Source organism: Grampus griseus (genome assembly GCF_964374135.1).
Source record: "Grampus griseus genome assembly, chromosome: 7".
NCBI lineage: Eukaryota > Metazoa > Chordata > Mammalia > Artiodactyla > Delphinidae > Grampus > Grampus griseus.
Genome location: NC_139001.1, coordinates 11,454,407 through 11,481,875, shown reverse-complemented (window position 1 = coordinate 11,481,875; position 27,469 = coordinate 11,454,407). Strand labels below are relative to the sequence as shown.

General features: G+C 40.3%; 1 protein-coding gene across 1 annotated transcript in view; it reads left to right on the top strand.

The window, feature by feature from the left end:
- Window positions 1–17,558: 17,558 nt before the first annotated feature.
- Window positions 17,559–27,469, top strand: part of COL4A3 (collagen type IV alpha 3 chain) — a gene marked incomplete at its 3' end in the record, with an annotated part of 130,582 nt that continues 120,671 nt past the window's right edge. Inside the window, exon 1 of the mRNA XM_082657679.1 lies at window positions 17,559–17,660. Coding sequence (XP_082513805.1) covers window positions 17,574–17,660 — 87 coding nt within the window. The 5' untranslated portion in view covers window positions 17,559–17,573. The remainder of the gene's footprint in view (window positions 17,661–27,469) is intronic.

The following is a 27,469-nucleotide window of genomic DNA, read 5'->3' as shown; positions in this document are numbered from 1 at the left end:
TTGAAAATAATTACTTTCATCATTCAGAGTTAGTGATGGAAATATTTTCTAAAGGGGAACTTCAACAGTGTTTTGACATAACAATCTTTTCTTAGCAATGGTTAAACTGAATACTTAATTTTTAATTCTTACAAGTAAAAATATTCTCAAATTCTTTACAGCATAAATATATTTTTGAGAAATGAAAAGATATATGTATGTAATGCTTGTACAAAAAATATTGCTTCATTTCGCTAAGGGGAATTTTCTTCTATTTAATCTTTTCTCTTAAAAATCCAAGCTACAATTCTTTCAAGTGCTTTTTTTATTTTTTGAAACTAAAAAGGAATCCCCTAGTATAGAAATACACATTTTGCCTACATACAGCAAATACATATAAACATGTTTTTATGTAAAATGGTACAACATTCTGGCAGGTCGTCAAAAAGTTAAACATAGAGTTACCATATGACCCAGCAATTTCATTCCTAGGTATATACCCGAGAGAACTGACAACATATGTTCACACATAAACTTGTACATGAATATATACTGCAGCATTATTTGTAATAGCCAAAATATGGGAACGACTCACTGCAACCGATGAATAGATAAGCAAAACGTGCTACATCCATACAACGGAATATTATTCGACCATAAAAAGCAGTGAAGTACCAATCCGTGCTACAACATGGATGAACCTTGAAAACATTATCCCAAGTGAAAGAAATCACATACTGTATAATTCCATGTATATGGAATGTCCCGAATAGGCAACTTCATGGAGACAGAAAATAGATTAGTAATTATCAGGGGTTGGAGAAGGGGAGAGTTGGGGTGATGGAAATGTTCTGGAACTGGACAGTGGTGATGGTTGCACAACATTCTAAGAACACTAAAAACCACTGAATTATAAACTTTAAAAGAGTAAAGATGGGGTGTTTTATTTTGTGAACTTTATCTCAATTTTAAAAAAGAAAAAATATTTTGACTCTAAGAACTGTATGCTTTGATAAAAGATCTCTTTGGCCGAACGAACTGAAATGTCTCATCTTTAAAACTTTGGCTTCTCTGAAGACCTGTATCTGTAAGAATTGGGTAGAGAGAAGGAAACTGGGAGTGTAGAATGTTACAAACTATTTTTAAACTTCTGGATAAAATCTGGATAAACTAACTCAGTGTTGCATTTATGAAAGACTAGTTTTCCAAGTAAGTGGTGGAACAACATTCCATGATAGTCTCAAAACCAAGTAGAAACAGAATCACTTTGAGTACCTAGATCTTCTCCCATCCCTAAATCCATCATTTAAAATATTTTTTTACTTGCATTCCAGAAGCAAGTCTCTGTAAAACAAATTATTGTTTTATGAGGAATACAAATTGGTTTGAATCATTCAAAATGTATTTGATATTTTAAACAAATAGGAAACACAGTCAAAAATTAAAGAAAACCAGAGGTATTTGCATTTTAACCAAAAAATAGATACATCATGCAATTAGTCTCCAGACGTATTGTGGTAAAGCATGCATCAAGGGGATTTTGTTAAAATAGTGTGTTGCTGTGGTCACCTTTCAGAGGAAGAATGTCTGATGGTGGCCCTAACATCTAGGAGTGTCTCAGTACATTTTAATTGAAAAGATGGCTGGGTGGATAGATGCATGAATGGACAGCTGAACCAACCTGCAGGAACCTAACTGGTCTCCCATTAGTCAGTGGGACTGTCCAATGTGAAAGGACATTAACTAACAGTGAGAGGACACTGCTATGCTGGGAGTAGCCAATGCATTCCCATCACCATGCACTTAGTTACTATATAAGCTCTATGACAATAGGGATTTCATCTTTTTTTATTCACACGTTTACCCCCAGTGCCATAATAGTCTCTGAAATATAATAAGTACCCAATGTATATCTGTTGGATGAATGGACTTATAGAAGACACTCTGGGACCTTTCAAATGTGAATCAAATATATTTAATAGGGGGTGTAAGATGAGGCTAATTTTGAATATACAAGAGGGTAGAAGAAGGGAGAATGAAGGAGATGGAGAGAAAAATCATAATGGCATTGGAAGAAGTAATGAGAAACCAACACTTACTGATTATACGTAGGACCCTCTGCCTAGAGTGTTGCCCACAATCAAGTCACCTCTTTTCACCACAGTTTAGCAAGAAAAGTATTATTTTCATTGCGTAAGAAAAGCAAACTGGGGAATTCCCTGGCAGCCGTCCAGTGGTTAAGAACTCCGCGCTCTCAATGCCATGGGCCAGGGTTCAATCCCTGGTCAGGGAACTAAAATCCTACAAGCCCCACAGCACGACCAAAAAAAAAAAAAAAAAAGACACTGGATCAATTTAATTAATTGTGCAAAGTTGCAGAGCTACTAAATGGCAGAATCTGGATTTCTGGACTCCAACATATGTCCCTTCTCCCAACTGACACCCCAGCCTTCAGACTTTTCTGCTCTCAAACTCCCATTAGAATTTTGAAAAACCTATTTGAACCCTCTCTTCCTTTTTTAAAGTTAACATATAAAATCTTTAATCTTTTTATTGCAAGGAGTATAATTTGGAACATTGTAAATGGTTACCTATAAAATAAAACTATTTTATAGTTTTTAAAAAACTATAAAAATAAAAAACTATTTTTTATAAAAAATAAAAAACTATTTTATTGTTTTTATTGCAGCACTATTTTAGCTGTAGCCAGTACATCACAATACCAGGCAATCTGATTTTCACCATCATCAGTATAAAATATATGCACACGGTTTTTAACATTATTTTTCTTCATGATTTTGTCTTTCCATTCCACTCCCCCACATATATCCTTGTGCAATATAATTTTATACTTGAAAATCATATTGATCACCCCACACTACTTCTCTGCAACAAAAATACATATAAATTCGATATTTTTTTAATTGCTTATAGTCACAAATCTCTGAATCTTAAAAAAGATTTTTCTCCCGGATTGACTTATTGTTATGATTATTAGTAGTATATGATTCATCAAAGACATAAATAAATTTAAATCTTTATAAACAATTACTAAACATTAAAAGTGAAATTATATTGGAAATGTCATTGGCAATGAAAGAAGTGGGCTCTTTTGTTTCTCAGTTAGTTTATTTAGCCCTAGAGTAATAATACTTCTTACTGGAATGAGACAGGTTCAGCAACAATGTTACTTCCATTTTAATTTTTAAAGCTGTAAAGCCTAATAAAACTTATTCACAAAGTTCAGAAGTTGTGAATGGAAGGAATTTGTAACACAAATGTCACTCAATTCTGAGAACTTCTCTTGAGTTGCATATCAAAAGCAATATAGAATTTATCCTCAGGAATCATTTTGAAAGATCTACCACTTGATAGAGTCTTCCTTCAATCGTGATGAAAACAGAAAGTGGGAAACCAAGTGGCCCAGGGGATGTGCAGCCCAGAAGGTAGATGCTTTCTGTTCTCAACACCCTTCATCCGGCCCCACAAACGGTCTGGACAAAGCAGGCTGGTAACATTTGGGATGGATGGGGCAGAGGGATGGGGTGGAGGTATGCCTTTCTTTTGAAAAGTAGAAGGACAGTTGTGAAAGGGGTGGTGAGAACCTAGTCCAAAGGCCCATTTTCAGATAGAACAACCCTAAGAAATAATATCTGTAACAGTTGAGAAATTAATTCCTTTAATTACTTGTCCAAGCTGCTTGCATAACTTTTAAGAATCTTTTGGTCTCCCAAGGGTACATGTACCTCAGTTTGGGGCTCTGTGCCTTAGACGAGCTGCAAAAAGGAAAACCACTGCCTTGTTCACTGTTTTACCTAGAGAAAGCCTAGCATGACTACTTGCTCATTCCACGCATCTGTCTAGCCTGAAAACAAAGCTACAGAGGAGTTGCAGAGACTTTAGGACTGTTCTCCAGCCTAGGGTGCAGCTCCTAGGTCACAGCTAAGTAAAGGCCCATCTGGCCGTCAGCTAGACACCGTGAACAGCGGAGTGTACAGCACTCTACTCCCAAAAGGCTGTCACACATGGTACCCACAACAGTCTACGAGGATTTCCTTTGTTGCAACTGCCTGTGTTAAGAGCAAAAAACCTTTGGTCTCAACCATGCTTTTGATGACACCAAATAAAAACACCCCAGAACAGCATCCCTCTAACCTATCTTCTCATAAATAAAAGGCTGTCATCACATAGGAGTGGCCAAGACAGGATGTTTCTAATTGGAGTCTATCAAAAAAAAAAAAAGCCTGAACAACCCAAATGCAATGCCACTAAAACATATAGAAACAACAGCTCTGGGAGAATGCCTACCTTGGAAACTTTTTCAAAACTTCTGTACCTTTCAAAGGGTGTGCTTTATTCTGCCAACTGTTATTCTCAAGAAGGGAGTGTTGAGTGCTATGGAGTGCTGTATCAGAGCCCCCTAAGTCCCCACCTTTGGCTCTTAATTGAGGGCATGACCAGGTTTTCACCACCTGATTCCATCTCCCCAGGCACACGGAAACTTGGGGAATAACCAAAGCTTGACCCAACCCAGAGCTTGGCTTGGTAACACAGAACTCAGGGCCAGAAGATGGTACAAAAACATCTTTTGAACCAGTCCTCTGAAATTAGGACACTGAGAGAAGAAAGGGAGATGAGGGAGGAAGGACGCATCCAGTACATCCTGAAGTACAGCCAGGCGTTAGAAAACTGGGACAAGTCAAGGCCAAGTGCAAGCCCGAGTTTAGAGGAAACAGATAAGCTAAGTAATCAGAAAAAGCTGTTTCCAAGAGAGGAAAACACAAAAAGAGAAAGACAGATGGTCTCATGAGAGGATGAAAAAACCGGCTCCTTCCCGAGAGCCCCCCCCAATTCCTGACGCAGTCTTGCAGTCAATTCCCTTTTCTTGAGCGAATTGATCTCTCAAGCAGCAGAGTCCGATAAAAAGCACTGTCCTCATCACAGCTGCTCCCAAGGCTGCGACATACCTCAGGGAGCTCATTTGAAGCCACCCACCCGCAACAGGGAAGCTGAACGTCCGTGCCCTGGGCCTTTGACATCCATCTCCCTCACTGACCAAGTCCACAGGCTCTTGCCCAGCAGTGTATTTATATCAGTAATTTCTAGCATGCATATTCAGCAGATATCATTGTGTTCTCTTCCTCCAACTCCCTGGGATTATTTTTTTTTCTTCACTCCTTTATGAAAATTCCTGGACTCCAATTCCCCTGGGACTGCTTAGGAGTCTGTGCCCAAAATTTTCCAAAGGCTAGGTCTGGGAACAGGATCTGAGATCTTCCAAATCATTCTCTGTACCATGGGGAATTTGTTTTCTCTGCAACCCAATCTTGAATAGAAATACACCGTGCTGGAGTTCTCATCAATTGGGGGATGGGCGGGGGGCAATGGCCAAGATTGGAGGACCAGATAAACAGGAGACTGAGGAGTGGAATCTTCCAGTCACAAAAGGTAACAGAAACATAATGTCTTTTCTTTTCCCAGGTAACATTAAGTCTCTGAGCCCTTTTTAACAATATTTGTTCTTTCAGGGAAATCATTTCTTATTAACTCACTGACTACATGGTCTTTCCTTTGACTTTCTGACACTGAGCTATCTGAAGACTCTCTTTCCAAGCCTAAATTTTTTGGATGGTCTGAACACCTATTTTTGTATACCTTTATCTTTCCAAAATAGAATTCCTAAAGGCTCAGCTTTTGTAAAGGTATAAGCAAGGGGCCTCAGGGGTTAGAAAAACGCTCCCAGAAAAAGAATGGCAAGCCTGGTGGCTGGATATCTACTTAGAGGCTCATGCTTCCCCTGTTAAGTCACCTGACCTTTTCCCAACATCCAAGTTGGTTACTTTCTAAAACCCCGTATCTTTGGGTTGACTCTACCTGCAGACTTTCAAAGCCTTCAGGTTGATTTCAGCTTTTTAGCGAAAACAGTCAATCCCGTCAAACATCACAAGGTTTTGAAAGCAAGTCACGAATCTGTGTGGTCCATGCACTACTGGAATGTGGCTGGAGCATCATGTTCCCTGAGAAGGAACCGGGGAAAACTTGAGAACTGCTCAAGTAAATTCTTGAGAATATCTCTAAGTTCCAACGTGAGCTCCAATCCAGAATGTTGCTGGATTCTGGCCAGGCTTGCCCCCACCTTGCCTTCCCTCTAGGTTCAGCTGAATTGTTTGAGAGTGCTGCACAGGCCTCAGTTGACCTTGGAGTTGACTTTGCTAGTCCAGGGCCAAATGGACAATATATCAGCTAATCCACCATTCTGCCAATATAGGCTTTTATTACCATTTTTCTCCATGAGGTCTCCTCCCAAAACCAACAGAACATTTGACCACAGTCTTAATAATGTCACCACGTGGGAAACACATGCAGGTGATATAGGTTCCACAAATACACAACTGATTTTCAAAACCAGATGCTCCCTTTACCTCCAAGTTAAGAATGACATTCTTAACTCAGAATGCTAGATGTCTCTTGTCAAAAGCACTACTCCCCCAGGTTATTCTTGGTCTGTGATTCTACCTGCAGGGGGAGCGACTCTGGATTCCCTAGACCTTTCAGACCTCTGAGAGCTGCCTCTGGAGTAAGCTCTGGCAGTAACAGCCCTTGATTCCACTGGGAAGTGCCCATCCGCAACCAACGTACTGAAAGGCTCGCATTTGCTTTTGATGACGTCTTCCCTCCTCCCTAGAGACCCGCTGCCTTCTTCTTCTGGTACCTTGTGGTCTCGTGGTGAGGGACTGAATGCAGGACTGTAGAGTTACAAAGACTTGTGTTCAGATCTTGATCACTTACCAGTATAACCCTGAGCAAGTTTGTACCCACCCTGAGCTCTTGATTTCTCAGTATGTAAAATGAATGCTTGAGAGAATTACTTGAGTCACAATCTGTGCCTAGCACAGTCTCTGGCATGTGGTAGCAGCTCGATAAATGTTTATTTCCTTCCTTCCTAATTTGCCATGCGGGCAAAACGAGCTCCCGATAAATTAGAGAAGGGTTAGAAAACTGGGAACTGGGGCAAGCCTGGCAGACCTCAGGAGGGGGGCAACACTTGATCTGGGAAGGAAGGAAGATCTGGCAAATGAGAAGGAGAAATAAGCTGTGACAGCCTCTCCTAAAGTACCTTTGATAACGTCAGGAGAAGTTATCCAGAGGGATGATTCTTCAGTTGGTGTAGAAGAAGGTATACAGGGGGACAAGTCTAGTCAAAATCAGAGTTAACTGGACTCTATGAGGACTCTTAGGAAAAGGGCAGTATCTGGCTTTATCAACCAGAAAGCCATCATCATCTTCCTCGCCATAAGAAATTATAATAAGCAGCATTTTCAGCAGGCAACTTATATGCTAAGCCCTGTGCTAAAGGTTTAACACAGATCTTCAATCTTCACAATAACCCCACAAGGTAAGTAATATGACTATGTCCTTTTACAAATAATGACAGTTAGTATGAGACATTTCCAGGGCTCAAACTCTAAAGTTTCCCTAATTAACCACTACACTGCACAGCTTCAAAATTCATGGGTAAGTTTCGGGGAATTCATCTCCGGAAAGAACAACTTTAGCCTTCAATATAGTAGTAGCAGGGAAAGTCATTTATAAATGCAACAGTGCACTGTGGAATAAAGACACAGACCTACTAGAGAATGGACTTGAGGATATGGGGAGGGGGAAGCGTAAGCTGTGACAAAGCGAGAGAGACGCATGGACGTGTATACACTACCAAATGTAAAATAGATAGCTAGTGGGAAGCAGCTGCATAGCACAGGGAGATCAGCTCGGTGCTTTGTGACCGCCTGGAGGGGTGGGATAGGGAGGGTGGGAGGGAGGGCGACGCAAGAGGGAAGAGATATGGGAACATATGTGTAACTGATTCACTTTGTTATAAAGCAGAAACTAACACACCAATGTAAAGCAATTATACTCCAATAAAGATGTAAAAAGAAAACCCAAAAAAACAGTGCACTGTGATACATAGACATTCAGTTTCCCATGAATCCCAGAAAACTAGAGTTCTCCTGTGAAGGTCTTTATGTTTGGAATTTCAACTCTAGAACTCCTGTAGGACAGTTGGAGATCTTAAGGCACCATTTCTAACTAGATTATAGGAAAGTTAAAGCATTTCAGGCAGATATGTAAGCCAAAAAAAAAGAGAGAGAGAGAGAAAGAGAGAGAGAGAGATTTCACAAAAGTGTTCAAATGAACTTTTAAGGTTAAACAGAAATACTGGGGCAGGTGTCCAATTGGTTCCAAGAGAGGAGAAAAGCTTTGTCTCGGTGGGGAAGGAGAACCGCCTTGGTGTGAATCTTGGGCCCTTTCTAAGGAAAGCTTAACCACCTGCTTTTCCTCATGGTTGCATCCTGTCTTGTGCCCACCCCTGTTTGCCTTGCTTCCGGCAGGAGTTGGTTCTAGAGACTGAGTCTCCTAGTGGCTTCCTCCCTATAGGACAAGACCTGGAGCTAGACTCCTCTAGGAATGCTTCTGCCACTCTGGAACCTAATAAAAGATTCAAGGGCATCCCTCAAACCTGGGCTTCAAAACTATGCCATCCCATAGTCTGCTACAGACCATAAAACACAGTTAGTGTTTCAGCGTCAAATTTACACATTGGAAAATAACTGAGCAAAGCCAAGAGAATGTGCTGTGTACTGGATACGGATGTCATGTGGGCAGAATGGCCAAGACAATCCGTGGTTGGAAGTTTCACAGAACCACAAAGAATTCCATTATTAAAGTAAGATTATTTCCCCACTAAAATTTGAAAATGAGAAATTTTTGAAACTTCAGAAATTAAGGATAAGAAGGGGTCTATGTTAAATTTTTACAACTACAACTTTACACATATGGGAATGAAACAAAATAATACATAGAATCTTAACTACATAAGAAAATTACAGGATTTGTAAATTCAAATCCACTAAATATATAATAACGGTTAAAATTTAAAGTGATTTTCTATTAACTAGCCTGGCATTAACCAAAAAAAAATTTTTTTTGGAATCATCTCCATATAACTTTGATACAACATAAAAAACACCTATGATTATTATTCATTCAAGAAATATCTGTCAATATATGTCAGTTTCCCATTTTGTATCAAATGCCATGCTAGGCACTAGGCACTATGGATACAAAAGTGAATTTGATTTACCTGAACTCAATATTCGGTAAATCAAATTTTCAACTTACTGAATATTGAATTCAATTTGAATTCAACTGAATTCAAAAATTCAATATCACTTTTAAGTAGATTGGGTAAAGTTAAAGATGCATATTATAATCCCTAAAGTAACCACTAACAACAATGCAGAGAGATATAACTAGAAGTCAAAAAAAAATTTTAATGGAACACTAAAAAATATTTGATTAACACAAAACAATGCTAGGAAGAAGAAAAGAAACAAAAAACAGATGAGATAGATAAAAAGTAAATGGAGAGATGGCAGACCTAAAAACAACTATAGCAACTACATGAAAATGCACTAAAAACTCCTGTTTAAAGGCAAGATATTGGATTTAAAATAGAAAAAAGAAAATTCCAAGTATATGCTGCCTACAAGATACACAATTTAAATTAAAAGACACAAATAGATTGAAAACAAAAGGCTGAAAAAAGATACACCACACAAACCACAAGCATAAGGAAAGCAGATGAGCTACCTATATATTTTTAAGGTAACAAGTGGATTTATTTACAGAGAGACACACTCCACAGAGTGTGGGCCATCTCAGAAGGTGGACGAGCTATATTAATAGCACATAAAAGAGACCTCAAGATGGAAAGTGACAATAATGATCAAAAAGTTAATATATCAGAAATCGATAAATATTACAAACATAAGGGCTTCAGAGCAGAATTTCAAAATACATGAAGCAAAAACTGAAAAACTAAAGGGAGAAATAAATAAATTCTCAAACATAGTTGGAGAATAACTCTTCTCTTGGTAATTGATAGAACAAGGTAGAAAATACCAGTCAAGACACAGAAGATCTGAACAACACTATCAACTACCTTGCCCTAATTTATTTATATATAACACTACACCCAACAACCGCAGAGTATATATCCTTTTCAAGTAGATATGGTATGTTCACCAAGATAAACTAATTATATAATAAAACATAAAACAAGTCTCAACAGATTTCAAAAGACTAAAATCTTGCAGAGAATTAAATTAGAACTCAACAATAAAACATATAGGGAAGTTCAAAATGTTTAGAAATTAATCCACCCCAAGTAACCCATGGGCCAAAGAAGAAAATAATTTGAACTAAATGATAATGAAAACAACATATCAAAACTTACGGGATACAACCTACCCAGAGCAGAGAAAGAAACTAGATCTATAAATGTGTACATTAGGAAAAGAGAAAAGTCTAATCATCAATTATCAGTTCCTATCCTAGGAAACTAAGAGAAGGAGAGCAAATTAAACCTAAAGTAAAAGGTAGGAAATAATAAAGATAGAAGAGGAAATCAATAATGGAGAAAATACTCAAGCAATAGAGAGAAATCAATAAAATCCAAAGTGGTTCTTTGTTTTTCTTTGAAAAGGTAAATAAAATAGATTAACTTGACAAATTACCAATGTCATAAATGACAAAGAGGAAACCACTACAGATATATAGACAAATAAACTTGGCAATGTATAAGAAATGAACACATTTCATGAAAGATGCTAATTATCAAAACTGGCACAAGAAGTAATAGAAAATCTGAATAACCCTATAACAGTTAAATTCATAATTAATTAAATTTGTAGTTAAAAACCTTCCCCAAGGAAAACTCCGGGACCAGTTGGCTTCACTGGTGAATTCTATCAAGTATTTAAGATGGAAATAATACCAATTCGTCACACACTCTTTCAGAAAATAGAAGAGAGAACGTTGGTCAACTCATTTTACAAGCTTAGTATTACTCAGGTACCAAACAGACAAGGATATTACAAGAAAACTACAGACCAATATCTTTAATGAACATAAATACGACACTCCTTAACACAATATTAGCAAAGCAAATTACATATTTATGTAAACACAAATGAACTAGGATAGCATTAGCTATTTTTAAAAAGAGCAATAAAGTTGGAGGACTTATATTACCTGAGTCCAAGATCTGCTATAAAGCTACAGTAATAAGAACAATATGGTATTGGTAAAAAAAAAAAAAAGAGATGTGTAGATCAATAGAACAAAAAGGCCCAAACAGAGATGATCAAATGATTTTCCATGAAGGTGCCAAGGCAATTTAACAGAAAAAGTCAACAAATAGTGTTGGAACAACCCGATATCCATACAGAAAAAAATGTTAGAAAATAGATCTTTACCTAACGCCATACTCCCAAATTAACTCAAAATGGATCATGGATCTAAATGTAAAACTACTATAAAAGAAGAAAACATAGAAGAATGTTTGCAATGTTAGCATAGGTGAAGATTTCTCAGATAACAGGAAAAGCATAAACCATAAGGAAAAGGTTGATAAATCGAGCTTCATCAAAATAAAAACATTTGCTCTTCAAAAGACACCAATAAGGAAATGAAAAGAAAAGCCACAGAATGGGAGAAATATTCAAAATATATACATCTGGCAAAGATCTTGTATCCAGAATATATAAGTAGCTATTATGACTCAACGGTAAGAACAACAACCAATTTTTTAAATGGGGAACAGAGCTGAGCAGACACTTCACGAAAGTTCTCTGAATGGTTAATAAGTACATGAAAAGATGTTCAACATCTCTAGTTATTAGAGAAATCAAAAGCACGTTAACTGCCACTGTGTAACCATTTGACTAGCTAAAATTTAAAAAGTTGGCAATACCAAAAGAAGGCACCAAAAATACATGGAGGAACTGGAACTCTCATACATTGCTGATGAGAATGAAGATACAGCTACTTCGGAAAACTCTTTCTTTTATGATTAAATATACATCTACCCTATGGTCCAGCCATTTCGCTCCTAGGTATTTATTCAAGAGAAGTGGAAACACATGTCCACACAAAGCCTTGTACAAAAATAGTCATAGTAGCTGTATTCTAGTAGCCCCAAACTGGAAACAATTCAAATGTCCTACAGGTAACTGGATCTTTAAAAAAGCGATGTCCATACAATGGAATTTTACTCAGCTATAGAACAGAACAAACTGCTGATACACGTAACATGGATCAATCTCAGTATTGTTCTGTTGAGCCAAAGAACCCAGACACCAAAGGGTACACACTGTATGACTCCATTTACATAAAATTCTAGAAAATGCTAACCAACCTACAATGACAGGAAACAGATCAGTGGTTGCCTGGGAATGGACAGGGAGTGAGAGATGGACTGAAACTGGACAGGAGGAAACTTCAGGGAGTGATTGAAAAGCTCTGTATCAGGATCATGCTATTGATTTCACAGGCTGTATGCATCTGTGAAACTCCATGAATTGTGTACTTTAACTAGGTACAGATTTGGGTACATAAATTAAACCTCAATAAATTTATTTTTAAATGTCGCAGTTACTATATTAAAAAAATTAATCTCTGTACCTGCCCTCAAAGGCCTTGTAGTGTGGAAGAGTAAAATACATGACACTGTTTCTGTGATCCATAATAAAGGTCTGGACAAAGGTCTTCACAGAGACCATGATCTTTGACCTTTGATCTAGGTCTCAAAATTCAAGGGTTGCACCAGACAGACCGAAAGGGAGGTCCCTCAAGGTGGAGGGAATGGCAAGTACAAAAGCGTGAGGTAAAGAAGGCTGTACGGTGAACTTGAGAAGTATGGGGTGACGTAGGAGATTTTTCAAAAGTTGACTTTGGACCACTCTCTTCTATCCTAAGAAGTGTGAAATAAGCTGTAAAGAAAAACAGGAGCTTCTGGAAGTTTTAAAATAAGTGAGTTACACGATGTATGTGATGAGCATTACTAACATTCATCAAATATTTCCAGAGCTCTTCCAGGCATGTGGTAGATTATTTCCCCATCACTTTCAAAATGAAGTGACCAGTTTGGTCAACGAGATGGTGAAGTAGATGTATCGAGTGTCACACCCAGGTGGCAGCTGTTAGAGCAGTTTTTGATTTGCCGCATTCTCTTCCCCTTTGGAAGAGATCAGAGAAAACTACGTTGAGTGGGAATTTCCATGAGGTTCCTGAGTAGTTATGATAAGCAGAGCCCCCTCCCCCTTTCTCACCTCCCCACACCCTGCGATGAATACTCAGTGTAAAGGGAGAAGAAAAATCTTGTTATGTAAGCCTCTGAAATTCGGGGGTTGTTTGTAACTGCCCCCAAAGTAACCTGTTCCTTCTGATACAATGTGCACTTTTATTCTGACAATAACATAGAAGGTGGATTTCAAAGGAAAGAATCTGCAGGGGACTAGCTAGAAGGCTACCGTAATCCACAGATGATAAGTGCAGGCACTGGCACAGGGGCCATGATCTTAGAAAAGAGGAGAAAGAATCTGGAGATGTAATGGCGAGAGTTGAAAATGACTCCGAGATGGTAGAAGAACCCGAGTCTAATTGTTTTAGAGGTGTTGAAAAGAGAAGGTTCTTGAAAGAAGAGAGATGCCTAAGTGGGGAGATGAAGTTAAAAAAAAGATTAACTTAAAATGTAATTAAGATTAAATTTAATCTTTTTAAAAGATTAAAGGAGAAGCTACAGGCAGCCTGGCAAAGTGCATCACATCAAAAGCTGAGGCACATCCCTACACAGGGAAGGCTACAGAAAGATCATAAGCTTTGGAAGAAATCAGACCTGGGTGTGAATCCTGAGTGAATCTGTCAAGTCATCCAGCTTCATTCGTTCAGCAAATAATAAATAACTTCATTCATTCAATAACATTAAAGAACACCAGAAAGTCCACTGTCCTATTGGAGTCAGCCTTCAAAAGTAGGGAAGCAAACATTACACATTTAAGCACTGTGCGAAAAACAGACATGATATTGTGATTATGAAAAGGGGGCAAAAACAATAAGACAGGGCTTGTCAAAGGCCATTACCATTTCCCTTTGTTCAAAACCCTTACCTGGCACCAAATCAAAAGCAGAGATTTGTGTGTCCTTTGTACTTACAAAAAGAGAACCATCCTCACTTTCCTTTAGTTTTATCACATTTCAAGAACCAACTGGGAAACTCTCTTGACTCTAAGACTGTTTTTTAAAAATCAAAAATTCTGGTTAATTAACACCTAGTGAGCATACCAACATTGTACTAAAGCAGAGTGTATACATGTGGGGAGTGAGGAAGGGGTTTGGTTAAACCTGACTCACAGGCAAGCCACTTCTCAACGTTTAACCACCTGGAGAGCTTGGTGAAAAAAGGCTCTAATTCAGTGGGTCTGGGGTGGTGCCTGAGATTCCTTCTGCATTTCTAACCAGCTCTCCAGGATGCCAAACCTGAGGCTCCCAGGGATGCCAAGCAGCAAGGTTCCAGATGCCTTAAGAGTCTATTGACCTCAAGGGAGCAGGTGCAGTATGCTTGACTCTTGCCACTTCACTGCTGAGCTGAGGAAAGCATCTCTACCCTGTGCCTCTATTTCTCATCAGCTTCCTTTGTTTTCCTTTACAAAACTGGAGAATCAGATTCCAGTATGTGACTGTTTTATGAAGACCCTGGACAAAGGACTTCTAATGGATTACTGAATTAGATTCCTACAGTTCTCTGAGGTGGGTACCCTGATTATGCCCGCTTTATAGAAGAGAAGACCCCAAGCCACATTAGTAAGTGTGGAAAAGATTCAAAATCTAGAGTCTACTCCAGAGACCATACTCTTAACCACTGCTTCCTCCTTGCTGTGGTTACATCACAAGTTTCTTTCCTGCTCTTTTGCAGTGTTGGAAGTGACTTGCAGTTGACTGCTGCCTCCCCTTTCTAAAGTCGATAAAGCCAAGTCTTTATCAGAATGACTTGGTTTCCTTTCAAAGACAACTGAAATCCAAATTAAAAAATCTTCTGGAATTCAGCAAAAAGAAGGAAAATTTAACTCTAGCATTGAGGTTTTTTTTTTTTTTTGTCCAGGAAGTAATGTCAGTTCATGCAAGATTGTCATATGCCTCAGAATTCTTGGACACTGTTATTTTATCAACAGAGCACCTGATGTCCTATCTAACAAGGATGGCAGGAGAAGGTTCCACAGAACCCTCCCTATCAATGGCGAGAAGCTACTATATACCACACAGCAACATCTGTGGTCTGGGCACTCAACAGGACTTAATAAAGAGTTTAATACATGTCCTTTTTATTATTCTATGAAGAAGAGTCCCTGATTCAATGCAACTAACTGAACTATGCATGGAAAACAGTGGCTCTCAAATTTGATTGCACATGGTAATCTCCAGAGAGCTTTAAATACAGATACCTGAGTCCTACTGCTGGGGAGTCCAGTGTAACTGACTTGGGATGTTTCAGGATTTTTAGAGGCTCCTTAGCAGATTCTAATAGCCAGAGTTGACAATCACTGGCATAAAAAACAGGGGGAAGGGGCTTCCCTGGTGGTGCAGTGGTTAAGAATCCGCCTGCCAATGCAGGGGACATGGGTTGGAGCCCTGGTCCGGGAAGATCCCACATGCCGCAGAGCAACTAAGCCTGTGAGCCATAGCTACTGAGCCCGCGCTCTAGAGCCCGTGCTCTGCAACAAGAGAAGCCACCACGATGAGAAGCCCGCGCACCGCAATGAAGAGCAGCCCCCGCTTGCTGCAACTAGAGAAAACCCGTGCACAGCAACGAAAACCCAACTCAGCCAAAAATAAATAAATTTATATATATATAAATATATATATTTATATATATATAAAAACAGAGGGAAGTGTATAATGTTCACTCTACAACCAAAAAGGGGGGTGTGCATCTCCATTCACTCACTGTCAGGGTTTCGCCTACCTACATAGCTACATAGGTCTAATACACATTCTAATTGCAAGCAAATGGTTCTCCACAATCAGTGACCAAACCACATATTTCACACTGTGTGTTTGATGACCGACTACATCAGCAACGCTGATCCAAAGTAGCGGTTCTTAACCTGGAGATGGAATTCAGGTGGTCTGTGAACTTAGATGGGAACAAATATTACATCTCTACTTTCACTAAACTTTCCTGGAAGTTCAGCATTTCCTTCAGTTATGAAAATAGCTAACAAACCACAATAGTATTAGCAGTTCTTGAGAGTTTGCACCCACTGGTATTTTCACGTCACATTTCAGTTTTGCAGTCATCAGTACTTTGAGATTACAGTTGCTTAATAGATCTGCTGTTAGATCTAGGTATTTAGTGCAATAATAATGATGCACCTATGTTACTATATCATGACTTTAATACTTTGATAATTTATTCAAAGTTAAACTGATTCTGATAACTGAATTATTCTAAGAAGGATCTAAGTGCTTCATCAGATCCAATGAGGTCAGTGGCACAAGAAAAGGGCACGAGCCCTGCTCTGAGGACGGTGCCCTAACAAGCCAGATATTGCACGTTTGCGTCCAAGGCCACCTCCAAGAAGGGCCCTCTCAGGAGGGAGACACCCCGACAAAGTTGGCTCTTGGCTTTCCCTGCATTTCCGCAGATAAGATTTAACGTGAAAAAGCCAGTTCAACGCGGCAGAAAATAGAATGGATGGGCTTTCTCTTTACCCTCAGCTGCCTCTTGCTCTTGGCATTTCGTTGTGCCCAGACTGCCAGGCTGGTAACTCGAGCCTCCAAATTAATCAAAACACACAGCGCCCAGTTCAAGCCCAGGCAGACAAGCCGGGAGCCAGACAAGCTCTCGTCTGGTGACCCCCAGCCCAGCTCCCCCGCCCCGCCCGCCAGCCCGCGCGCCCCACCCTGGGATGCCACGCTCCCTCCACCGCCCGCGCTTCCAGGCGGGTGGCCCGGGCCCTGGGGCTGCCATCCATCGCCCAGACTGGGTCGGGGGCACCTTACCTCGTGGGGACGCCCGCCGCCCCGGGAGCCACGACTGCGCCCGCCCGCACGGCGCGCACCTCCCACCGCGCCCAATTCCGCGGGCGACTCGGCTGCCTCTTCCCCACGCGCTCACCGCCGGGTCCGGCGGCTGCCGGATTGGAGACGCGTTGAGAAGGGGAAAGAGGCGAGACGGCAGCGGTCGGGAGCCGGAGCGAGCGGGGCCGCGCGAGTGCAGACGCCCGGCGCGCCTCCCGCTTAATCTGAGCAGGGCCGCTGGCCACTCCCTCCCCCGTGCTCCGCCGCCTCCACAACGCTCACCCCCCAAACCCTCCACCTCCGACTCGCAGCCCCTTGCCCCGCCTAGGCCCCTGAACCTTGGGAGCGTCACCTCTTTAACCCCTGACCCTGGCCCCGCACCCACCTGCCCCGCAGGCGCGCAGCCCTTTCTCACAGCCTCCTGGCACGCTTCCTGGGTCGGAGGGACATCTCCCGGTGAGTTGGCTGGGAGGGGGAACGGGGGCGGGACCTAAGCCACTTCTTCCCTCCCTTGAAGCCTCGGTGGGGAGGCTGAGCCCTACAAAACCCGCCCCGGGCGGGCGGGCCAGGCTAGCTTCACAGCCGGGCCCCTCAACCCGCGCCGCGCAGGGCACGCGGCGGCCCAAGAGCCTGCGGGGCCCTGGACACGCCGGGGCTCCTAGCGGACGCCCACGATGCGCCCTGGGACTGCGCCGAGGCCGCCGGCGCTGCTGCTTCTGCTTCAGCTGGTGCTCCTGGTGGCCGCGCCCACTGCCGGCAAGGTGAGTACGCGGCGATGCGACCCCCACCCCGCGTCCTCCGACAGGCCGGCCCCGCCCGCGGGGGCGCTGCCCTTCACTCTCTGCTGATGCGTGCGGTGACTGCGGGCGCCAAGCAGACACCTCGGGGGGCAGCGTGGGACGGGGGCAAGCGGGGATACACAGGAACAGGTGGAATGCGCGGGGCTGGAGGGAGGGGCGAGGAGGAGGCTTGGAGGGCTCCTAGGGGTCAGGGATGGAGAAGGCCCTGACAGAGGTAGATAGGTAAGTAGGTAGGTAGACGGATGATAGATAGATAGATAGATATGCAGGCAGGTAGATATAGAGATGTGGAAAGATAGATAATCTCCAGGGATGAGCGCTTGAGAACACGGGATATACAGACGCGCGATGTCACACCGGTGAATCAGAGCAGGCACATGGCCTGGCAGAGAGGACAGAGGGCTGGAGTCCCAGCCCTGCCACTTCCTAGATGTCACCTCACACTGAACTCTGACCTCTCTGGAGCTCGCTTTTCCTCCTTGTCAATACTTGCCCTCAAGTGTTCCATCAGTTTTGTTGAGAAAAGCAAATGCCGTCACTGAAAATTTAATAGCACCTTAGAAATAGAACTCATGTTAGGATAAATTAAACAATCTGTCGCTGTGATTTCTATTCAAAATTTGAGAGCTCCTGGATTCATTTATATCCACCCGTATATTTCTTATTCTTTGCGAAGATAAATTAGTGTCCTCAAAACTGTTATGACTCCTAGAGTTGACTTACTTGATTTTAACTGGTGAAAGTGCAATGTAACTTTTCAGCCGCCTTCTGTGACTTTTACACAGAAAACTTAATCTGGGATGACAACGCAGTGTAAGTTTCGTTTCCCAGAATGATCAGATGTTTTTCAAATTTCATGATTAAGATTGTGATTGGAAATTAATAGTCACATAAATATGTGTTAACGTGAAAATGTTTTTCGAACTTTCAGTCACAGGAAATACAAGTATTTTCCATTTAAGTTAAATTTTAAATTATGACATTACAGGTGAAGCTAAAACCCCCTTTGATCACCTCCATACTTTACCCCACCCCGTCTAAAGAAATATATCCACTCTCGCCACTTTGTGTTTCTTTTCAGACATTTTTCTAGGCATTTATGTATTCATATATGGACCTGCAAACAATATGTTTTTTGTTTGTATTTTTTAACATAATCGATACCATATACTTATGCTGTATATATCCTTTTGCATCCTACATGTCTCCCCATGACAGTATTTGAGATAGATCTACCTCTTTTCTTTTTGCCTTATTGCATTATTGTATAGTTTTCCATGATATGAATATGCCAAAGTTAATTGAGCCATTCCCCTACAATTTACATTTAGGCTATTTAGTGTTTTATATTCTAAAGGATTTTGTAATCCATGTAATCCCTTCATGTAGTTATAGTTCTAACAAAAATGTGCTTTGCATAGACTAAGAATGCCCAACCCAGGTAGCTCAGTACTTCTGGGCATGATGGTTAGAACTCATCTAAGTCAGTATTGAATGTCTACCAGCATTAATCCAGGAACAAATCCAGCAACTAAAAAAAACTAAAGGAAGTGTATGTATGTTGTGGGAAGGGCTGGGGAAGAGTTCCAGAGCAGGGTTTGCACATTCTTCTAGAGTTCAAAGAAGAGGGGAGATTAGGGACGGTGGAGAAAGAGGGGAAGAATTACACACCGGTAAAGATCAGCCTGAAAAAGTGATCCTCTGTAATCATTCAACCTCTAGTCACACCAATTTTCAATTATACTGTCATATTCCCTTATTATTTTTTACATAAGAATTTTTCTGTCTTGAGTTTGGCCAAATCTTGGAGGCTTCCTGCTGATTCTACAATTAATCCATTCATATTATTTTTAACAGCCCTTGAAGTAAGTCTCTGTTAAAACTTTGCTCAGTTACACAGACGATGTCATTAGAAATCATGAAACGTACCCTCATGGTGTAGAAAAATGGAATCACAGCAAATTAACTGATAACTGGTCGGCACAGTGCCAGCATGCCTCCCTCCACGGGGTAGCTCTGATGCTGTGCAAGCCTCTTGACCTCTCTGAGCCTCAGTCTTCTCATCTGTAAAACGAGGGAGTTGAAACCCCTCATGGAGCCAGTAGATAAGGTTAATTGAGTGAGGCTTTGAGGTAGGGGGCAGTCTTCAGGGCCAGCTAATTGTTGACATTCTAGAATTCAGACTCAGTAATACCAGAATCCAGCTTTTTCAGAAAAGAAGCTGGTAATCTAGTTTCCATGAGAAATCTCTCAATTTCTAAATGTTAGGAAAAAGGAACAAACTCTGTATAAGTGAGAGCTAAATGTAGTCTTTGGGACATAATATTTATCAACTTTGTGCTGCATAGTTAAGGACATATTTTGCTCTAAATTCCTGTAATTTTATGTTAGCATTTCTCAAAGAAATAGGAGTGCTGTTCACCCCTCATTCTGAGTTCAGGCGGGGTGGAACTGTCCACCCACACAATTTGCTCTGAAGAGCCCTGCCTAAAATCCCTCTGCTGCTTGCCTGCAGGCATTCAGCTCCAGGCCTGGCTGTTCAGCACATCCCCAGGTTTTATAGCTATTACCAGGCCCAGCTCATCAACTTGAAACTGGGAGGCACTGTGCTGTTGCCTCAGGCAACAGGTCTGGGAGAAGAGTGAGAGGGAAAGCTCCTTCTCTGATACCTAGAGAAGGTGAGATTCATGGTTTGAGATATCATGGTTTATCCTTCCTCTTTTTGCCTTAAAATTCCAGACAAGGCAGAAATCAAGTATCAGGAGCTGAATAACAGCTGCATTTAGGGAGGAGACTTCTCAACTGATTTGGTTTTTAAATCTAAAAAAAAAAAAAAATTAAGTTGAATTAAGAAACATTTCAAACAAACAGAAAGTAACGTAACAGACTCCAATTTATCCACCCCTGAGATTACGCAAGTATTAATAAGTTTTGACCTGTTTGTTCTCACATCTCTCCCCTTAGGAAAATAACAGATAAATACAGAAGGTCCTAAACACATCCTTTGCCTCTTCTTCCATGCATGGTTTTATATTTATACTCCATGGATATGTGTGTACGTGTGTGTGTGTGTGTGTGTGTTAGTAACCATAAAAAATAAATATTATTGTTTTGTGGTCCTTCAAATGTAATAAATGGTTTCACATGATACATACCTATTGGAGCTTGCTTGTATCAGTCAGTATGATGTTTTTGGATTTTATCCATGTTGATACATAGAGATGCGATTTGTTTATATACATATAGATGTGAGAGCATAGTATCCAGTTACATAAATAAAGCAGTTTATTTTTCCATCTGCCTAAACGCAGCGAATTTGTTTCCATGCTTTCAGCTTACAGAGTTGGAATTTATATCTTTGTATATGTACCATTGTGACAACTAGATTTTGAATTCCTACGTGGAATTCAGAGGGTTATAAGAGAAAGCGTATTTTAAATTTTTTAGGAATTGTCAAATTGACTTCAAAAGGATTGTACCAACATCGTGCTAGAGTACCTGTTTCCCTATATCCTCAGCAAAACTTGGTGTGCTTAGATGTTAATGGGTGTGAAATAGGATCGTGTTTTGACTAGTGAGTTTAGGAATCTTAGCATATTTTGATTGACAGTCTATAGTTCTCTCCGAGTGAATTGCGTGAACAAGTCTTTGCATATTTATCTTTTGTGGCCTTTGCCTTTTTGTTGCTAATTAAATAGAAGCTATTTATATTTTTGGGTACTGAAATTTTGCTATTTAAATGTGCAGCAAGTATTTCATTCCAATCTTTGGTTTATCTTTTCATTTAGTTATTGGTACCTTAATGTATAATTTTTTTCACTATAATCTCAAACTTATCCATCTTTTCCTTGATTTCCTTGATTTTGTGTTTTGCGTCTTGTTGAAGAGATCCTTTCCTTCCCTGGGATTGTAAAAATACTCTTCTACGTTTAAAACAAATTACAGTTTAATTCTTTTACATTTAAGACTCATAATCCTGGAATTGTTTTCTACTTCCAGGATTATAATTTTATCTTTTTCCATATAGAAAATGAATTGTCCCAACATTATTTATTGAACAGTCCATCCTTTCTCTCACTGTTTTTCAGTGTTACATCTGCAAACATGTGTACCAAGAACTCATTCATGTATGATCTGTTTGTATTCTTACATGAGTCTGTTTATTTAGGGCTTTAATTTCTCCCAGCGTTTTAGAGTTTTCTGTTTTTTTGATTTCTAAGTATTTGACATTTTTTAGTGCTATTATATTAGAAATGGTATATACTTTTTAAATTTAATAGTTTAACTGGTAAAGATACAGCAAAACATAGTTGAATTTTATGTTTTGGCTTTGATCAAGCAACTTTGAATAGTTCAAATGCATTTAAGGCTAAAAAGTCTCCCCCAAAACGCTGTATTAGCTGCATCATACAAATTTTAATATCATTAAGTTCAAAATCTTTTCTAATTTTTTCCTTTGTCTTATTGGTTATTTAACTGTTTATTTCTTAATTTCCAAACATACAGAAATTTTCCAGTTATTTTTTTCACTGAATTGTGGTAAAGATGATATATTTTTTTCTCTTTTATTTTTATTATTATTTTTTAATTTTTATTTTTATTTTGAGATGATATTTTGACTTCAAAGATATCTACGTATGTCAATTAGGTCAAGATTTTTATCATGTTATTAAAATTGTGATACAGGTGCACATGTGTTTTTTATAAATCCTACTCAGTAGATATTTAACCTGAGATTCTCTCTTTTTCATCAAATCTTGAACATTCTCAGACATTCCTTTTTTATATTTCTCCTTCCTCACTCTGTCTCTATTCCTGGCATTCTCAGGATGCTAGCTGGGCCTTCTCATCTTTTCCTCCAGTTCTCCTTTCTTCTTACGTCAGATAACCTTTCCTGTGCCACTCAGCTCCGCTTGGCCTCTCCTTGCTCCTGGGCTCTGGGCGCTTTCTCCCCCAGTGGCCAGCTTGGCCACAGACTTCACACAGGCACAGCCTCGTGTTCCTTGAGACTCTCTTCCATGTCTTCCTGTTGCACCCTGGAAGTGCAGGGCATTAGCACCTGCAGGCAAATCTCTGACCAGTGGGAGACGGAAGCCATTGGATAAATTCTTCTCTTCTGCCCCCAGAAGAACGGTCCTAAAGTGCAGAGGTTCTCACAAGCCTCTCCAGGAGACCCATCATCAGTTGTATTTGAGACCAAATTGTAACGTGTTGAGCTTTTGTTTCACATGCTGCTCCCTCCATGCTGTATCCTGCGACGTGTCCTCACATCCATCTTTCAAAGTTTAATTCTCTCTCCTGCTGTTTGTAATGTTCAGTAGATTTTCAATCCACTGTAACTTTCCATAATGGAAAAGAACTCTGGAACCATTCAACAATGGCTATAACCCCAGGTCTGTTAACTACCAGCTTTTTAAAAATTTTTGTCTCAGTTTCCTCATCTTAAACTGGAAGTAAGAGACTCACCTCAGGATTTTATGAGGATCAAATGATTTAGCACATACAACACATACTTTACCATGCCTGTCACATAGTAATCATCCAATAAATGTTAAATATGATTATTTTTATTCATTAAGTTTTAATTTCAATGACTATTCGTATTTCTAGATGCTCTTTTTGGAGTCTAAGTCTGTCTGGGGTTTTCTGACTTGTTAGGGTTTGTTTTTTTTGGTCTTTTTTGTAGGGGTTTTCCCCTCTTTTTTATGACTTTAGTCATTTTGCACTTATTTGTATTATCTTTCTGATTCTTTTTGTATGATTTCAAGGTTTGGGAGTCTATCTTGTTTCTTCAGTCTGTTGACTGACTCTCATCCATAGGAAGACTATGTACATGAGAGATTTGGGGAAAATAAGCCTTCTCTGTCATCACAGCTTGCTCCCAGATTGGAGCTGTCCTGCCCCGGAAGAAAAAGGAGCAAAGGAGTTCTGAGGCTTCCAGGGGATTTTCCCCACTAAGATGGACTGATGTAGTAATGATCTGGGGGGGAGGGGCGCACCAAAGGTGTTTCCTTTCCTGTTCTCAAGGTCACCCTCCTCCAGTCCCCTCCTACTACCCACTTCCTCCAAACATGCTAGACTCATATTTGATGAGGTGGGGCAGGGTCAAGACCACACAGCAAAGCCGCCAGCTTTGTCTCTCTAACCAGACTAAGGGTCTTCCTCCTTTAGTATTTCTCTGGGGTTTCAGTCCTTGGTATGTTTTCAGGCATTGTCCATGGAAAAACTGTGAATTAAATGCAATTTGTCTTTGTATTTCCCTTATCATTATGGCCGTGTTACCCAGAACAAAGTAATAACTGCTTAGTGTTACCTATGACTAAGATTAACTTTGTTAGATATTACAATTGTTATGACCCTCAAACCTATAAGTGTATGAGTCTGACAGCAGGGCAGTCTGGTCTGCATACACCTTGTGGTCCTTCAGCCATGTGCAGTTAACCACACTCATGTCATGGCCTTCAGCCAAAAAGCAGCCATCCACCACAGAGTCAAAGATTTTTCAAACACATGGTGCTCAGAGCATTTCTGTTCTACAAAGTTTATATCCAGCCTCAGTCTAAACTTTTGAATCATAACAGACTTTCACCATAGGTCATTTATTTCACCTCTATTTTCAGTTTGAGAAAATAAGGAAACCAAAATTATATCAACTTCTTAACAGAGTAGACATATTACGTTATCAGCCCTACCACCACCACGGCCTTGAACTTAACCTCTCAGAGTTGTCCTCATCTCTAAAAATCTGATAAGAAAGCATCTTACCCCAAGTTCTACTTCATCCCACAAGATCTAATCATTGGCTCTTGTCTTCTCTAAACACCCGTGTCAGTCTCCCCATTCCTCCTGGGGTTCTTCCTGTAACCGCCAATTAAGACCTCTGGCTTCAGGTACATTTTCTAGCCAAGACTGAATTAAATTATATCAGCTTTATAATTTTCCACTTAACTCACTTTCATAAGTTCAGATAAACAAACATCTATGTCCACGTCACCCAATAGAAATATACTGTGAGCCATAACTAGGAGCCACATATGTAATTTTAAATTTTCCAGTAGACACATTAAAAAAGAAAAAGCAACAGGTGAAATTAACTTTAACAGATTTTATTTATTCTAAAGATCCATAACAGTATTGTTGCAACATGTAATCACTATTAAAAACATTAATGGATATTTACAATCCTTTTTTCTTATTAAGTTTGCAAAATCTGGTGCCTATTTTGCATTTTTAGAACCTTTCAATCTAACTACATTTCAAGTGTCTATGGCCACATGTGGGCACCATTCTGGACAGCAAAGATCTAGGTAAATGGCATCCAGATATGAGAGAGGGTTACAGTCCATAAGGACTTACCTCTGGATGGAACACATTTTGTTTATTTACCATAAGAAATAAACATGTGGCAAAATGATAAACTTTAATTTAAGACAATAAATCAACATGGGTTGTGCCTGAATATCCATGCAACTTTTTCTCCAGAAAATTAAGATAGTTGGCCTTGACTACAATGCTTAAAGCGAAACAAATTACCACTCGTACAAATTTAATTATAGTGATCCATTATCAAAATATGAGTAAGTTATGTGCATAAAGAATTGAAGAAACATCACAAAAACAGCAAACACTTGGCCAAAGAAATAGAGAAGGTGAGAAATATATTGAACACCATCATGTCACACCTAGCCTTTCGTCTAGACTAAATTGTCACTAGACTTCAGCCAGGTAACAGGGTGTTACCCTGAACAAGTTGCTTCCAAAAGCAAACTAGCTTCCCTATCTGAAAATGATGGTACTGTATCTATTACAGGTAAAGTGCTCAGTACAGTTTTTAATACAAAATAAGTACCCAGCTTTTAGATTCTAGCTACAGTCAATTTGTTATCGTTAATAAAAGCAGGAAGGAGAGAATAGGACAGAGACACAGGCACATGGCAAGGTGCTGGGGATAAACCAAACAGCCTGACTCCCTGGCCATGATGGATTTGGGATTCTAGTGGAATAGGTGAGAGAAACAAGAGCTCAGTAAACAAATGTGCAGCTATGGATTTTGGTACCTGCTGGGAGAGAATGGGATGTGGTGATGGAGAAGAAGAGGTTCTACTGTAGCTAGTGGTGGTCGGGACCCGCCTTTCTGAGGGAGCAGCATAGAGGCTAAGGCCTAGGGAAACAGCATGGAGAGTGCCTTGGGAAGCACTGAGGAATATGGTCCAGGACCTCTGGACAGTGAGGAGAGGTGAGACACTTCCAATTTTATGGCTCCTGGGTGGTCAGAGAATAAAACCAAGACCAAGAGAACTTTTTTTTTTAAGGGAGAAAAAAAAGCTGAGTTTATTTACTCACCACCAAGGGAACGCATGCGCCTGACGGAATATGCTGAGTACTTTGTTAGAGGTGGACAAGGGATGGGAAGCAGGGAATCAGGGGCCCCAGAGAGGGCCAGCTCATGGCGGTCCTGCTAATTAAGGATGGAAAATTGCTTACTGAATAGGGTGGGGTAAGTCCACAGGCCTGTATGTAGTTGATCATGGTATGATTTTAGTGTCTGCACTCAACAAATTTGTATTTTAACAAAAAAGACACAATGCATGTGTTTACGCTACTCGCAGGACAGTTGGCACATTAGTCATGGATGAGTAACAAATTCACACTGTGGCTTGGTAATGGGCCCACATGTAAAGTGGTGCGATGAAAACCTTCTTCTGCTCCTGTCTCTTCATCTTCTTCTCAACCTCACAGGGACGGGTCTAAATTTGCCAAATGTGGCTGTGAGGAGGTAAAGCTGAGCCAGAGTCCCTGTCTCAGCTGACGTAGGCCCAGTCCAGGGAAGGCTCTAGGCCAGGGAAGGATGAAACCCAGTTAAGGACCTGGAGACCTCCTCAATCAAATGACCAGTAACACCAGCCTCCCCTGGGTGTGGGTTAGGAAGACAGAATGTCATGTCGGGCTCCGCCCCAGACCTCCCCAAGTGGAATCCGCATTTTAACCAATCCAAGGGATTCCTGGGCATATTATTGTCTGAGAACTGTACCGGCCTTGATAAGGACACTGGAGGGTCCTTCAAACTGTGATGTGATTGGTGCTGGAGTGTTTCAGAAGGATGGTGACATGACCCCTATTTTAAAGATTTATATGGCTGACCCCTGGAGAGGGTTGACTGTTCTGTCCTTGGGAACCCAGCCTATGTAAAGGTGAAGTAACCAAGCAGGAAACAAGTCTTGTTGGTGCTTTCTCTTTGGATTCTGGTGCCTTGAAAATCAGAAAGAGAGGAAGGGAGGAGAACCAGTCTAGACCAGTATAGCAGTCGCTCAGTCTGTCCCTGTTAATTGTGCAGTTAATCTGATAATTATTTATGTACAAACAGAGGAAGGTTAAAAATCCAGTTCATGAAAAAAAATCCAGTCCATGGTGTAATGCTCTGTATATACAAGATCAGACTATCAAAAAATATTTCCACATATCATGGTAGGTATTATGTATGTCTGTATGTGTGTGTACATATAAATATACACACAAATATATTTAAAGAGTAGCTTATATTTTCAGAATTTTATGTTAATTGTTGTAGGGAGATAATGGCCCCCCCCAAAAGTGTAATTTTCAGGGAGACGCAAGAGGGAGGAGATATGGGGATATATGTATATGTATAGCTGATTCACTTTGTTATAAAGCAGAAACTAACACACTACTGTAAAGCAATTATACTCCAATAAAGATGTGAAAATATATATATATATATACATTTTGAACATACATAAAATAGAAATAAA